The sequence below is a fragment of the Rousettus aegyptiacus genome, unplaced genomic scaffold (assembly GCF_014176215.1).
Source record: "Rousettus aegyptiacus isolate mRouAeg1 unplaced genomic scaffold, mRouAeg1.p scaffold_m13_p_7, whole genome shotgun sequence".
NCBI lineage: Eukaryota > Metazoa > Chordata > Mammalia > Chiroptera > Pteropodidae > Rousettus > Rousettus aegyptiacus.
This window is the reverse complement of record NW_023416310.1, coordinates 85,039,260-85,055,184: the sequence shown is the minus strand read 5'-3', so window position 1 is coordinate 85,055,184 and position 15,925 is coordinate 85,039,260. Positions and strand designations below refer to the sequence as shown.

The window sequence follows — 15,925 nt, the reverse complement described above, 5'->3', positions numbered from 1 at the left end:
ACCCGTCTGGAGAAGGGTAGGCTGGCCTCTGCATGTTGACTGTCCAGATTCCCATGATTCCAGGTCAGCCTGAAGATGGTGACAACCATCTATCCTTTCCCGCTCTGCCCAGAAGACCAGTTCTGCAAGGCTGGGAAGGCCTTGCAAGCTACGTCTTGCCCAGCCCTTTTACCTGGGATGAGAATGCCAGGAGGAGAAGTGACCTGCCCAAATCTCATGGCATGTTATTAGACCCAGGACCCAAGGATGTCTGTGTAGCATCACAAAGAGTGTCTTTATTGGATTCTTGGCTTCTCGACCTACGGACTGAGTATCCTCACTGCATGTCGGTTATCTGAAAAATGGGGACACTAAGAGAACCTGCTTCCCAGGGTTGCTGCAGAGATTAAAAGAGCATGCATGTAACGTATAGCAAGCCCTCTATAAATAGCATTCGCATTACTCATGTCTCTGCCCTGTGTTCCTCCTCCGGGGCTCTTTCCACAGTGGAAACACACAGCGCGTTGACTTTTGGATTTCCCTTCAGCGGTGCAGCTTTGTGGAGCAGTGCAGGGGGTCTGGGGTGCCAGTCTGGAAACCTGAGGGGGCCCTGGCTCCGCCTCTCTGTTGCTCTGGGACCTTCTGCTGGTCGTTTTCCCTCTCTGGCCCTCAGTTTCTTCCTTTATAACAATGCTGTCCAATAGAAATATAATGTGAGCCACGTATCTAATTTTAAATTGTTTGGTAGTCACTTCATAAAAACAAAAGGAAATAGAGGAAATTGATGTTAATAGCATTTTATTTAACCCATGTATCCAAGTTATTAGCATTTCAACATGCCACCAATACCAAAAAATTGTTAATGAGACATTTTATGCTTTTTTTTTTTCCTCACTAAGTGTGAAATCTGGATGGTTTTCAACCTGGGGCGATTGTGGCAATTGTCTGGGATGGTTTTGTTTGTCACAAAGTGGGGGAAGTATGGGTGTGCAAGTGTGTGTGTGCTACTGGCATCTAGTGGGTAGAATCCCGGGATACTGCTAGACATTCTACAATGCGTAGGACAGCCCCCATGACAAGGGATTATCCAGCCTGATATGTTACCAGTGCCTGCCTTATGTGTACAGCATAGCACGGTTCAGATTAGCCAAGTTCTCAATAGCCACATGCATATGGGATACTGTGGGTCTATAACATAAAACATTTAGGCGTGCACTTAGAAAAGCCAAGTTTTTAGGAATTGGGGTTTTGATATATTTGTTTTTCTGCTCATCCTGGAATGATTGGCTAAATGAGATGTGACTGGTTCACCAGTGCCCGGATGGCTAAGGACAGAGCCCATCTGTCCCAACTGGTCAGACTCTTCCAAAGCTGCCCGCCCTCCCTGGGAAACCGAGCCTCTGACAGACAGTGAACACTGTTGTTCTTTGCTGGGGAGACAGTGCTGCAGGCCCTGATACCTGCCTGACAGGGCTATTGTGACTCAGGGAGAAAGGGGCTTTGTCAGGACAGCAGTGAGGAGCCTGCAGTTCAATGGGGCCCTTTATGTCTGCGCTCCCAGGATGCACTGGATGGCAGCCCTGGGGAGACCCTCCCCTTCTAGAACAAACAGGGAGCCCGGGAGACAGGGGGTGGAAGGCCCTCCAGTAGATCCCAGCCCCCCTCCCCATACACACACCTTAGCCCACGGCCCTGAAACATGAAATTCCCCTAACTCTGAAAAGCCCTGTCTCAAAGCGCAGGGGCGACTCAGTACTGCCCCTTAACTCTGGGTGTGAGGGCCCAGCCCTGTATCCTGAAGTGTCGCAGCTCCATGAATCACAAACATGCAAAACTGAATGTGTGGACACATGTGTGTGTCTCTCTCAGGATCTGGGCTCAGCTATGGCACAATGCATTGTAACCTCAACATAATTTTAAAAGGCCAGGCCAGAGAGACACACTCTACCTCTCTTGTGTTCTGTTTTTCCTGTTACACAACAGTTAACACATACTTTCCATCACCCCCCCCCCTTTATTTATTGGTAATTTGGAAAGCACCTGTCTCTAGAGAGTCGATCCCATTTTCTCCCCATTAATATATAAGGCTCTTGGGGGACAGGAACTAACCCTGACTCATTTTGGCTTCCAATCACTTCATTTTCTCCTTTCATTCAATTTACCAAGCTTCTGCCATCCATTCATTCCACAAATAGTACCATTTACTGGACACCTACTATGTGCTTGCTGTATTCTAGTGCCCATCACAGATCAGACCTATGCTGAATGAATGAACAAGGCAGGGAGGCAGGCAGGAAGTTAAAACCCTGGTCCCTAATCTGCTCCCCACGAAAACCCTTTCCCCTCCCCACTCTCCCCCGCGCCCCCCCCACACCTGGCCCCCCGCCAGAGAGAGCCCCATCTGGTAGCAGCGCCTCTTCCAACCCCCGCGTTCCCACCTTGGCCAGAAATTTGCCCCCTCCTCTCCGACCATCAAGGTGCTCTTCGGCTCTGTCACTGAGGAGGGAACTGGGTGCCAGCCCCGACCTCGCAGAGGGGTGGCGCCTAGGACCCGCCCACCCCCTCACCGTCTGCCTGGGGCTTGGGGCGGTGACTCCTTCGCGGGGAATGGGGCAGCCTCCGCGCCCCGAGAGGGCGTGCGCCCCTCTCCAGGGCAGCTGGAGCGCTGAGCCCCCGGCCCTTGGAGTTGCCCAAGACGCCAGTGACTCCTCCCCGGCGACCTTCCCCCTCTGGGGCGCGTCATTCTCCCCACCCCTAGGTCCCGACCCCGGCGGCTTCTCACACGCCCGCCACGCCGGGGACAAGTCTCGGTCACCTGCTCCGGAGCTGGGGAGCCGGGGGCGCCGTCCACGCGCGCGTCGGCGCGTGTGCCCAGAGCCCCATGGAGCCGCGGGCCAGCAATGCCAGCTGCGAGAACGGTGCGTGAGGGCGGCGAGGGGCCCGCGGGACTGCTGCGCCTTTCTTTCCCCCTTTCCTTCGCATCCTCTCCTTTCAGGGGTTTGGTGGGGGGGGGAGTGGCAGGGGTTCAGCAGGAGTTGTCCCCCACCTGGTTCTCAGGCCTGTCTTGGGAAGGAGCAGGATTCCGGCTGACTTCCCGCATTTGGAGAGCTGGGGAGCTGAGGGGGCAATAATGGGAGAAAGGGGGGCAAACAGGAAGGGAGGGGGCTGCCGCGGGCATTACCTTTGCAGCAGGTCGACTTAAGGGTGGGGGATCCCGGATGTCTTTTTATATATATCGTTGCTTCAGATTTTAGTACCTGCCCAGGTCTGGCTGCCTCCCTGGGGCCCACCAAAGGCAGAGAGGGGCACCCCTACACCACACAGGCCGTTTAGAAAAAAGGCGGGAAAGAATAATTGGGGGAAAAAGATAAGGAAAGACCCTCGGCTTCTTCCCCCTGAGTCCTTACCATGAACAGGGCTGTGGACTCGGCCTTTAAATGCTTAACCCGCTTAACACAGCTCTCGTAGACAAGTAGATATTATCTTACTGTCTCCATTCTGTTGATATTCTGAGAAACCGAGGCTCTGAAAAGTCCGATAACTTGCTTAAGAAAATGGAATATATAGAATTTGGCCCTTGGATTCGAAAACCTGACTCCTGCCACAGTGCTCAACTCCGTTTTCCTGCTTTGTCCGGGTGTGCGGCCCATGGGATGTTCCTGTTGCCCTAACTTCTCTTCTCCAACGAAGCCTCCAAAGCTGGCCTGTCAGGTGTTGGTTGGCTTGGGTTTCCTGATCAACAAGGTGGTTCATTTTCAGCCTCGCCTTCCCCTGGGGAAGAATATGTTCCCCCGTCATAGTATATTCCGGAAGAGAAGCAGGAATCATCCAGCCCAGCACTCATTTGTCAGATAACATCCTCCTCAGACCTGGGTTTCCTCTGGCCACCAGCCCTCTCTTTTTCGTTGTATCCCTATGGGAGAACTTGACTCCATGGAGGGTGCTGTGGTGTTGGGTACTCCGGCCTCCCCGAAACAGCCAAACCCCCTCTGGTTCCACCTGCTGGAGAATCAACTCCAGGAGGGCAGGGGACAGGCATGGAGTGGGCGTGACCTTCTCCTTGCCAGTCACGCTCCTTGGCCCACAGCTTGCCAGGCTCTGGCTCACTTCCTGCGCGCAGGGAACTCCCCAGACTTGATCTCGTCCTAGCTGAAGAACAGGAGCGAACAGTCAGAACGAGTTTTCCCGATTGTGACACTGGTGTGTCAGAGAGAGAGATCTCCCTCTGCGAAAGACACATAGGTGTCCCTCGGTGGGTTCAGAACCAGCTGCCACTGGGTTTTTGTGTGACGTGAGCCAATCCTTCCCATTCTCAGGGCCTCGGTTTCCCCACCTGAAAGTAGGAGAGTTAGACGGCTGCCTGCTGAGGGCTCGCTCTGCCGTCCCAGGCTCCTGTGCTGCGGAAGAAAGATCAGCATCGCACTTGCTTAGTTCCACCAAGATACCACTCTGTGCTCCGGGTGTGCCACAGCCAGGGCTGCCTGGCCTCGGGCTTTGGGGCCCTTTCAGTGCAGGCCTAGAGCTCTAGCTTGGTCCAAGGAACAGTGCCTGGCCCAGGCTTACGTCTTTGGAACAGGAGCTGGATCGTTATGATACACAGTTCGGAATAGGCCTTCTACCGCCAGAGGCCACAATCCAAGTGCCTCAGGGGCTGAGCATGTAACAAACATGAAAGACGGGAGCTGAGTGTGGACCCCGGGGCATCACGGAGAGCATATCCTGTGTGTGTGTGGGTGGGTGGGGGGCAACACTGCTCAGTGGTGCCACTTGTTACAGTGGGGAGGTATACCCAGTAAGGGAACTGAAAGCTGAATTTTCAGGGGAAATCTCCTGATTTTTGAATGTTGGTAACAAAATCATATTTTACAGTAGCCCTTAAGCGGCCTAATGAAACCCCGCCCTCTTTGCTGACTGTTTTGTGAGGCGTGTATGGTGGTTAAGAGCAGGAGCTTTGGCGTCACATGGGCTTGAGGTCCAACTCTCAAGTGGCTTCCAACTCTCAACAAGTGGCTTCACCACTTGCCACTAGTGCAGCCTTGGGCAGCTTACCGAACTTCTCAGGGTCCCAGTTTCTTCAGCTAAAACCCTGGACATGGTCACCGTGCCCTTTCCATGGCAGGAAGGCCCACAGAGAGCCCGGAGCGGGGGCCATGTGAGCGCTGGCCCCGGAGGATTGTTGGTTCCGCCTTGTATTGCGTCCTCGAACTCAGGCGCCTTAGTTGTTCTGACTGAGGGTCGGCCCCTCATGTCCAATCTGTCCCGTTGTCCTTGGTATTTGTGCCAGAAGGGCAAACCATCGTGGGCTGGCTCTGGGGTATGAGGGCTGATCCAGACTCTCACGGACTCTAGGACTTGGAAAGCAAAGTAAAGACAGATTCTGCATGGGGTGACAGGGACACCCATCCCTCTGAGGCCGGAAGATAGGCCCCAGCCACTGACCAGAGGTCTTAGAAGTAAGTCCTGTGAATGGTCAGTTCTAACAAACCGGACGCTCAGATTTAATCATCCTCTGGCCAAGAAAGGGCTGTGGACTCTCCAACCTCATGGTCTCCTGTACCCGCCAGTGGTCTCCATCATGGCTGGAGTTAGGGATGCGTAAGTGGAGAGGCCTCTGCGATCCTGAGCTGTGGAGGCCGCACACCCAAGGGCTGGGAAGGGGTTCCCGTGGAGGTTGGAATGTGGGTTCAGTGGCACCTAAGGGCTCGTGCGGCATCAGCATAGCTGAGAATTTCCTTGCTCGAGTTCTGGAGTCAGACAGCAACCTGACCTCTCAGGCCTCCATTTCCATATCTATGAAGTGGGATCTAAAGGCATCCCTGATATGACAGTTGGTTGTAAAAAGTGGATGAGTTCATGCAAATAAAGCCCTAACTTGGAGTAAGCACTCAGTGAATGTTAACTGTTATTTTTAGGTGGGGGTCCCGTGTGTGGATGGAGCCTCCCCCCCGCAGTAGCTGAAGCATGGGGTCTGAAACAGTGCTCAATTCTAATATTTTTGAAGTGCGCAAATGTCCCCAATGTGACTCTCTCGCCATGGTCTTCCTATCTAGGTTCCCTGATTACCCTATACTGTTCCTCCCAACAAGTCCTGTGCCAGATCGTCGGTGACGTCAGCCCCCAGGTGCCCAGCAATGTCACCTCTAACAGCTGGCAGGGGAAGTTCATGCAGAAGTACAGCTTCTACATCGGCCTGGGTCTGGCCTTTCTTTCCAGCTTCCTCATCGGCGGCAGCGTCATCCTCAAGAAGAAAGGCCTCCTGCGACTGGTGGCCTCAGGGGCCACGCGGGCTGGTAGGCTCCTGGGGGGCGGGTGGGGATGAGGCACTGGTCAGCTGAGCCCTCAGCCAGCCCTGTGAACCTCTCTTCACAGGGGCCACTGCAGCAGTTGGAGAGTCTTGCCTAGATGGGCACGAGGCTCATTGTCAACCCCACTGGGATCTGGTTCACCAACAGGAGACCTTCCTTTATAATCCAGGATATCCTGAGAACGCCATGATCAGATAATTGGGGTGAAGATAGGGAACAGTCTCAGGGCTGAGAATGAGAAACCCTAGGTCTGCTGGTTTTATTTCTTAGCAATTATGTCATCGTAGGCAAGTCACAAATCCTCATGAAATGGGAATACAGGTGCTTCTGCCCGGAGTAGCATCGGGCCCTAGTGTGCCCTCACTCGCCATCAGATTGAGCTCCCTTATAAGCTACGAAAGAATTGCTGAGTCTCTCTGTTCACAGGGATTTGCTTGCTTGAAAAATGAAATGTATATCCATGACACAGTTCTCGAGAAATAGAATCATGTGTCAAAGAATTCATTCGTTGATTATCATTCACTGCACACCTGCTGTGTGCCAGGTGCTATGCTACATGTCGTGGGAGAGACAAGCAAGTCAATGGCAGTCGTTCCACAGCATGTTAAGGTCTGTCGTGTGGAAACTAGAAAGCTAAGGCAATATTTCTGCGTACAGCCCAAGCTTGGGCGGAGGGTAGGGGAGGTTTTCTGTAGAGGCGATCGGGAAGCTGAGACCTAAATAATGAAGAGATAGCAAGGTGCAGGGGGAAAGAGGTGGACATGCTGTTCCAGGCAGAAAGAACAGCACGCGCGAAGGCTCAGAGGTGAGAGAGCATGAGCGATGTTAGTTCAGGATGGCTGGAGCACCGAGGGGCCAGAAATGGGGTTGGCGCCAGGTCGTGATGGGTCTTGCAAACTGGGCTCCGGAGTTTGAGTGCAGTTGTAAGTGACCGAAAGGCCTTCGGCAGGGGAGTGACACAGTCTGATATATGATGTGAGAAGATCCCTGGGTGTAGAATGGATTAGGGGACAAGACTGGGGGTCGGGAGACCAATCCGAGGAGAGAGACACCTGAACTTTGGGCCTGGCAAACAGCGGTGGGAATGGGGACAAGCGGTGGAGCCCAGAGGCAGCTTTTGAAGGTGGGACATAACAGGGTTTGGTGTTGACTGGCTTTAAGGGGAGGGTGAAAACGAGTCGAGGATGACACAGCTTCCTGACTCGAGCAACTGGGGAGATGAGGGTGCTGTTTTCTGAGATGAATAATGCAGGAGGAGGAGGTTTATGGGAAGATGATGCGCTCAAGTTTGGACATGTTCGATTTAATTTTCTGAGATTTCAACCCTTAACCTTTACGGGAGATTTTAACTCCTTTAAAAACCTGAAAGCCTTAGAAAAGATTGGAATTCACAAAAAATGGCAATTTTCAGATTTTCACAGAACTGTCTAAAACCTATCCATCATCATCATCATCATCATCATCATCATCATCATCATCATCATCATCATTGCTACTGTTATTGAGGACTGGCTAGGCCCAGGCCGAGTCCACTGTGCGAACAAAGCAGACACAATTTCTGGCTTCATGGAGCTTCCAGTTTAGTGGGAGGGATGCCAGAAAATAAATAGAATAATTCGCATGATAAATGATGTGTCATGAAGGAGAAGAGCCGAGCGTGATGAGCCGAGCCCCATGGGGGAATGATATAGAAGGGGTCAGGGCGGCAGGTCTCGGGGGCAGCAACATTCAAGCAGAGACCCGGAGAGTGAGTGTAGGTTCAGGCAAATCTCGTTATGGAGACTATTCCAGACACGGAAAAACACATGTAAAAGGCTTAGGGTTGAAAAGACCTCATTCTTTTTGAAGAACTAAAAGAAAGCCCGAATGGCTAGATTACAGTAAGAAGGGTGGCAGGAGATGCCTTTTGAGAGGTGAGCAGGGTCAAAACCATGAACAGATCTCTTAAGGATTCTCGTCTTTATCCTGAGAGTAATTGGAGGGCATTGGCCAGCTCTAAGCTGAGGAATGACAGAATCTGATCTACATTTTTAAAAGACCTCTGTCTGCTATGAAAGGAATGGATTCTAAGGGGACAAGAGGAGAACCGAAGGAACCAAAGGAGGCCGTTGCCTCAGCCCAGGCCAGTGACAGTGCCTTGGCGTTGGGTGGTGGCAGTGGAGTGGACACATGTGAGACACCTGTTGGAGACAGAATGAGCAGAGCGGACTGGCTGCAGAAGGCGGAGGAGTGGGAGCAGGCAAGGGTGATCCCCTGGTTTCTGGCTTAAGCAACGAGATACATGGAGGCGCCGGTTACTGAGTTTCGTTCTGTGGGTTGGTGCATTTAAAATCAAGAGTTTCATTTAGGACATAGTTTGAGATGCCTGTGAGAGATCCAAGACATGTCAAATAAGCAGCTGGATCTACATCTGGGCTCAGAAGGGTCGGGGTGCGTATATGAAGTAGGGGCACCAGCACAGAGATGACCTCTCCCCGGAACAAGCCTAGAGGACTGACCACAGCTCACATATATTGAACCCTTAGAGATGGCGGAGTAGAGCTAGAGACAGGAGAGGTACCTGAGAAAGTGTGGCCACGCTCTAATTTTGTGTTCATTTCTTTCTACAGTGGATGGAGGCTTTGGCTACCTGAAAGATGCAATGTGGTGGGCTGGCTTTCTCACCAGTAAGTGGGGCTCTTTGCTACTAATGACAGTGACCTACCGATGGCAGAGGCAGAGATAAAAGGAGGGGTGGATGGGGGGCATTTCTGGTCTGTTGTGCACGGTATGAATCTGAAGCCCAGATTCCTAAGGGGAAAACTCTGACAGTCTTTGCTGGTAGAACATCTTACCTGTATCTCAAATCACTTTCTCTACCCAAAGTAAGTCTATCTCAGAGAGGTTTATACAGAGCTGGTAATAATAAAGGTGGAATTTCTCAACTTCCCCTGAAATATGGGGAGATAGCACTGCCCGTTGGAGTCTCTTGGATTTCTGCATAGTGGAAGCTAAGACTCCTAAGCCAATTTCCCTGTTCCACAGGCAATTCATTGGCTCACTTAGAACATGGCTGGTTTGCCACTTAAGGTTTGTCCAAATTTGCACATTCGCACATTTCCTCCCACTTTCTACTCACCCTCTCTGGCTTTCAAACGCGAATTCCTTTGGATGGAAAATGAGCCGGCTTTCCATTTATAATCCTTCAAGTCAGGTTTTGATTCCAGTCTTAGCCAGAGCGATCCCATTCATCACCTGCTTTCAAAAGACACACCTGGGTCTTTCTCCACCAGCAGAGACAGAAAATGCACTTTCAGGAGTCTGCAAACTGGAAACTCAAATGGGGAGAAATTAAGCCCTTCGAGAATGTCTGACTCCCTAACCACCTGCCTGTCAGTCTAGATTATCCATAGTTCCGATGGATAAAATAACTCTATGGACCAATTGGTACCTGGAGAATTGATAACCTTAACCATTTATTTATTTGAAAACTAATGTTTTCTAGCTTAACCTTAAAGATACAGACCAAACATTGACTGTCCCTGAGACACATTTAACTATGCCGGGACTAGAAACCAGGAGACTTATAGAACAACATGGGATCTACCCACGGCCATGCCATGTGACCATGAACTATTGGCCTAGATTCCCCATCTTTAAAATGGGAGGATTTGATCAGGATGGACTGGGCCTGACCTTCTGATCAGATTCTCCAGGGAGAGAGCATAAAGATCAAGGTTTAAAGGAATGCTGGTCTGGGATTCTGTGAATGGTCGAGCACTGAGTAAAGCCATCTCTACCCAGATTCACTTGGGCTGGAGATGGGGCATCAGAGTCACACCAATCTCTTTTCTCTCTTAATTTTCTAGTGGCTGCTGGAGAAATCGCCAACTTTGGGGCCTACGCATTTGCTCCTGCGACAGTCATCACACCTCTGGGAGCACTGAGTGTCCTCATAAGGTTATTGTCACTTCTTTTGCTGTATCTGGCTCCTTCCTATTTTTAGTTTGTTGAGGTCTGGAACCGCCAAGTGGAGTCAACCATCACTTGCAATCAGAGTCGGGTTGGTCCCAGCTCTGAGAAAGAGGCCGTGTGCTGTTCAGAGCTCTGGCTCCTTGGTTTGCTGCCGGTTCCTCTAGCATCCATCCCCTTGGCTGACCATGCAATGCAGGGGCAGGCTGAGCCCAAGCCAGTTGGAAGGACTTCCACTGTCACCAGGCCTAATGTCTCATGTCAGGGTGTTAGTGCCTCGGGAGAAATGTACAAGTCAAAAGCTCGAGTCCTAAATTAACACTCCCTGAGTCCTCACCGTAGCTCTGCCACCAAGTCGTTACGTTACCATGTGCAAGTCCCTTCACCACCCTAAGCAGCAGTTTGCCCGTCTGCTAAACGGGGATGCTAATGACGGCTACCCAAAGGCACTGCTGCAAGGGCTGCATGAGATAATGCCCGGGGGAGCGCAGTCGGCACTGGCACTGAAAACAGCCGTGGCTAGCACAGGGCTTCCTGTGTGCTAAGGTCCTAAATGTATTCTGCGTTACCTCACTTAGTCCTGGCGGCACCCCTACGGACTAGAAAGCAGGGGAGACGTGAGGCTGAGAGAGGTTAAGCAGCTTGGCCAACGTCACCCAGGTCCCAAGAGGCTAGGCTGGGATTCCCACCCAGGCATTCTGATGTCCCAGTCCAGTTCCTTAACCACTATGCCATGTTGCCTCATGAACGTTTGATGGTTGTAAAAACAGCCGATACTAAATGCGTGCTTTCCCTTGCCCTGTTCCTCCCCAGCTACAAACATAGCTCCGCCGTGGGAGTCCTGAAGCCCCATTCGAAGCTGGCTCTAAACGGCTCCGGCCAGCCATACTCAGTACTCATAATTTCCTCTGTTTCGTTTTACCATCTTGATGACAACTTTGCAACATTTATGCAGACAAAAAACAAACAAACAAACAAAACAAATAGAGCCATGACTTACATTACACAGTTGGCTGATATAGCGGTGAGGCCACTATCGCATTGCTGATTAGTTTACAAATTCCCACCCATGGGAAATTGGGAGAGGTGAGAATCCTCCTGGGTGTGACCTCTGCCTAAGCTATTGCCACCAGACTCTCTCGAATGGGCCTTGTGGGGCAAAATGTTTTGGGTAGTTTTAGCGGCGAGATGGGAGACATCCAATGGAGCCTGGACAACAATCCCCTCTCTCTTATACCTCTGACGAGGACTTTTGAGGCTCATTGAGTCCTAGGTCAGCCAACAGATTTTTACCCTAAACTAATGCCACTTTAGTAAGGAAGCAGAGGTGTGCCCCAGCGCTCATACCTGTCTTGCCCAACTTCCCTTCCTTCTTCCCACATCTCTGCTGGCTTGTCTGGATGTGAGGGGAATGAAAATCATATCACCTAAGAACAGGAAGGAACCGAAGGTATTTTTCCCAGAAAAGAGGAGACTCAGGGGAAGTTACAAGAATTCTCTTCAGTGAGGGTAGAGGGAAAACCACAGGCATTATAGTAAGACAGAATAGGACGCAAATCCTGGCTCTGTGACTAACCAGTCATATGATCTTGCTGAGTTATTTTAACTCCCGTGAGACTCAGTCTTCTCATCTGTAAAATGGAGATAGTATATTTTACTTCTCAAAGAGCTGTGAGATGGTAGCCACATAATATATGGAAAGTTCCCAATGTGATACTTAGTACGTAACGTATAACCTAGACACAGTGCCCGTAATTGTCACTGTGGCTGTTTGTATTGGCAAATACAAGTGGGAAAAGGAATAGATTCGTTCTGTATGGTTCAAGAATAGGAATGGGACAGTGAGTAGAAATTACCATGTTTTGGGTGAATAATTAGAGTGCATCTACAATGTATTAATTTGCCTTGTGAAGGGGTGAGCTGCTTGCCACCAGAGGTATACAAGCCGAGGCTGAAAGCTTTCTGTTTGCAATGTTAGGAGAAAATGGCCTCATTGGGTAGGAAGTTAGACAAGAGTGCTTTGAAGGGCTCTTCCAGCTCTCCTGGTTGGGGATATTTTAGTCTCTAAAAATGAAAGAAATTCACATGTATGTACGTCGCCAGTTCCTCCAGCACACGCTGGACCCCTCCCGTAAGTCGGTTTCTATTTCAAACAGTGTTGGAAGGTCCAGGAAAGCCTCCGCGGGAGCGAGCGGTGAGGCTTGACCCGTGGTTGTCCGTGAGCGCGCTTGCTCAGCCCGCGTTTCTTCTCCCGTTTCCACGTGCAGCGCCATCCTTTCCTCCTACTTCCTGGGAGAGAGTCTGAACCTGCTGGGAAAGCTGGGCTGCGTCATCTGCGTGACTGGCAGCACGGTGATGGTGATACACGCCCCCGAGGAAGAGAAGGTCACCACTGTCGTTGAGATGGCCGCCAAGATGAAAGACACAGGTAGGCGCCCAGCCTCCCCCCCTCCCCCCCCCCCCCGGGGTGTGCGGCAAAGCCCTGGGGGATGAGCCCTGCGTGCGGAGGGGCCGACGGGGTTCGGAGCATCTCAGGTGCTGCCACCTGGAGGAGAAGACGAGCTAAAGAAAAAGAGTTGGGCTGGTCCGAAGGCCGGTTTACAGGCTTCCCAGCCTGATGCGTACTGAGGCCACTCAGTGAGCGTTCGTTATGTGTCAGGCACGGTTCTAAATGCTTTATCTGCATTGGCTTAGCCAGCTCGGGCTGCTGTAACAGAATCCCGTAGACTGGGGATAAACAACAGACATTTATTTCTCAGAGTTCCGGAGGCTGGGAAGCCCATGATCCAGGTATCAGCAGATTCCGTTGCTTCACAGAGAGCCGTCTTCTGTGTCCCCCATGGTGGAGGGGGCGATGGAGCTCTCTGGGGTCCCTTTTATAAATGTATTAGTCCCATTCATGAGGGCTCTACTCTCATATCTAATCACCTCCCAAAGGCCTCCCCCAACACTGGGGATTAGGTTTAGACATGTGAATTTTGGGGGGACGCGGTTAGTCTTACAGCATGCACTACCTCCGTGAGGAAGGTCTTATCATTAGCCCCATCCTACAAAGGAGGAAACTGTGGTCTTTGGGGTCACTTGTGTCCCTCCCGTCCCGAAGGGTACATCGTGTTTGCCGTGCTTCTGCTGGTGTTCTGCCTCATTCTCATCTTCGTCATCGCCCCGCGTTACGGACAGAGGAACATCCTCGTCTACATCGTCATCTGCTCCGTGATCGGGGCCTTCTCCGTGTCTGCCGTCAAGGGCCTGGGCATCACCATTAAGAACTTCTTCCAGGGGCTGCCGGTCGTGCGGCACCCCCTCCCCTACATCCTGTCCCTCATCCTGGCGCTTTCGCTCAGCACGCAGGTCAACTTCCTCAACAGGGCGCTGGACATTTTCAACACCTCCCTGGTGTTCCCCATCTACTACGTGTTCTTCACCACCATCGTGGTCACCTCCTCCATCATCCTCTTCAAGGAGTGGTACAGCATGTCCACCGTGGACATTGTGGGCACCCTCTCTGGCTTCGTCACGATCATCCTGGGTGTGTTCATGCTCCATGCTTTCAAAGACCTGGACATCGGCCATACCAGTTTGCCCCACATGCACAAAAACCCACCCCCCGCCCCTGCCCCAGAGCCCACTGTCATTCGACTAGAAGACAAGAATGTCCTTGTGGACAATATAGAACTCTCCAGGACCCCATCGCCAGAAGAAAAGCCCAAAGTATTTATAGCTCAATCTTAAAGCTTGGAATATGTGAGTGAGAGGATGGCGTCCGGGGTACAGACTGACTTCTCGATTTCAGAGCCCCCTGGTTATTTGAGCACAACCGTTACCAACGGGCTCTTTTTTCTGAGACATTCATTTATACCTCATCACAGTTTCCAGGAGAAAAATCCCTCCCCAAGGAGTGGTGGTGGCAAGACTTCCTGGAAACACAGCCTCGGTGACCAAATACCCGACTCACACAGGTCCCCTGGACCTCCCTTCCCACTCGTTTCCTCGGTGCTGTCTCTGTGTCGTTGGGAAGAAGACAGAGTTTGACCGTCGAATGTAGCGCAGTCTAAGAACTTCCCTGGATGTTCGTTGTCAGGAAATCCTTAGCACTCATTCCTTAGCCCGAGGATGAAGCGAAGCTGGTTCCCCGAGGCCCGGAGAGCAGTGCGCCATGCCTCGCCATCCAGAGGCCACAGAGACACGACTAGCGTAAAACGTCTCGCTGCTTTGGCCACGAGCTCCTCGGAGACCTCAGCTGACCTTGACCTTCTCACTGTGAAAGCCTCCCGAAGTCTCAGGGAAGCACTTCGGCCCGCCCCTCTCCCCGAGCACCCCCGTCCAGAGGTCGGCCTCTGTTCCCGGTCACTCCACGCCCACGCCCGCCCCTGCCCTCTCTACATACATCCTAAGGAACCAGTCACTGAGACATTCAGGCGATTATCTCAGAACTCAAAACAAGGCGACAACCACCACAGCAGAAGACGCTCCGCGGCTAAGCTCTGCTGGCCTGAGCGCGGTGTTTCATTTTGCCTCAGGACGGAAAGAGACTAGCAGTTGCACTGCTGTTAGAAGCTCCTTATCAAGCTAGAACTTGGCAGAATGGAGTAAACCAAAGTATGATCTGGGGAGAGCACCAAGAAAAGTCAGAACTTGGCAGGAAGCAGCCATGCTCTCCCTGGAAACGGGCTAACTTTTGTGTTTACCCTGGTGCCCAACCCAGACCCCCAGTGGAGTGGGCTCTGGGTCATTTTTGGGCTCCAGCCTCAGGGATTTGGCCAGTGGGACCAGTTTTGAATTTCAGTGACCGAGTGGGGTGTAGGCTTGCCACGGGTGCATTCCGGCTGTTGACCAGATCGCCGTGAAGTCCCCAGCTCCGCTGACGCACTGCCTACCCTGGGAAGCAGAGCGTCATGATGCTTCCAACACCACCTGCTTTGGGGACTGCCTTTGGTCCCCTCACATCTGGCCAGTGGTATTCAAAAAACAAGAGCAGCTGGAAAGAGATAAAATTGAAACCCTTCCCTCCCTGTCTTCTTTCTGGCTGAGGGAGCGGGGGAGTTGGTATAGGACCATTGAAAGGGAAGTAGGGAGCCAGTGTCTCTGTAGAGAGACCTGAACCTCAGCCCCCAAGCTGGACGGCGCCTCGCAGTGTAACCTCACACCTGCGCCCTGTGTTTACATCTTGTGCCCTAAGCGCAGCCAAGCCCGGGCCAAACTCCCCCTGGCCTTGGAGCGCCAAAGGCTCAGCTGACCAACAGGCTGATGTCCTGCGCCCCCGGCCGCAAATCTTTATTTTTTAATGAATGTGGATTTGTCTGTAACTAAAATCAATGCAACATGTTGGATCTTGAGGATGCCAGTGATCTGCAGGGTCGAGAATAAAGACCTTCAAGTGTGTTTACTTTATACTTGCATCTTAGCCTTCCTTGGACCTGGAACAATGAAATTGGCTCCTCTAGTGTGGGAAGCCGGTCCCCAATCTCTAGAGGGTTGTGGTTTCCAAGGAAGTCCCTACAGTGGTTTCCACAGCCCTCGCTAGAGTAGGAAAGGCTGTTTTGAGAACAAAGTCCATAGAAGATGCTCACCCCTTGTTAATGGCTGAGCCTTCAGTAGAAGCCTGGCACAGTGCTAAGAATTTCACATGAATTCTCTTTAAGTCCTCAGAAATCCCCGAAGCAGATATATCTCCATTTTATATATGAGGA

At 51.7% G+C, this 15,925-nt stretch overlaps 1 protein-coding gene across 1 annotated transcript; it reads left to right on the top strand.

Moving 5' to 3' along the window:
* The first annotated feature begins 2,726 nt into the window (after positions 1 to 2,726).
* Positions 2,727 to 15,626, top strand: NIPAL4 (NIPA like domain containing 4). The gene is made up of 6 exons (XM_016167068.2): positions 2,727 to 2,897; positions 6,030 to 6,269; positions 8,894 to 8,950; positions 10,133 to 10,223; positions 12,503 to 12,663; positions 13,339 to 15,626. The coding sequence occupies exons 1-6, from the start codon at positions 2,861 to 2,863 to the stop codon at positions 13,965 to 13,967; spliced, it is 1,215 nt and encodes a 404-aa protein (XP_016022554.2). The 5' UTR covers positions 2,727 to 2,860; the 3' UTR covers positions 13,968 to 15,626.
* The last annotated feature ends 299 nt before the right edge of the window (positions 15,627 to 15,925 follow it).

Bases quoted from the DNA above. Each gene is read 5' to 3' on its own strand.
- NIPAL4 (XM_016167068.2), top strand. From the start codon at position 2,861: ATGGAGCCGCGGGCCAGCAATGCCAGCTGCGAGAACG. The intron at 2,898-6,029 runs GTGCGTGAGGGC...CTTCCTATCTAG, and splicing joins CAATGCCAGCTGCGAGAACG to GTTCCCTGATTACCCTATAC. The intron at 6,270-8,893 runs GTAGGCTCCTGG...TTCTTTCTACAG, and splicing joins CTCAGGGGCCACGCGGGCTG to TGGATGGAGGCTTTGGCTAC.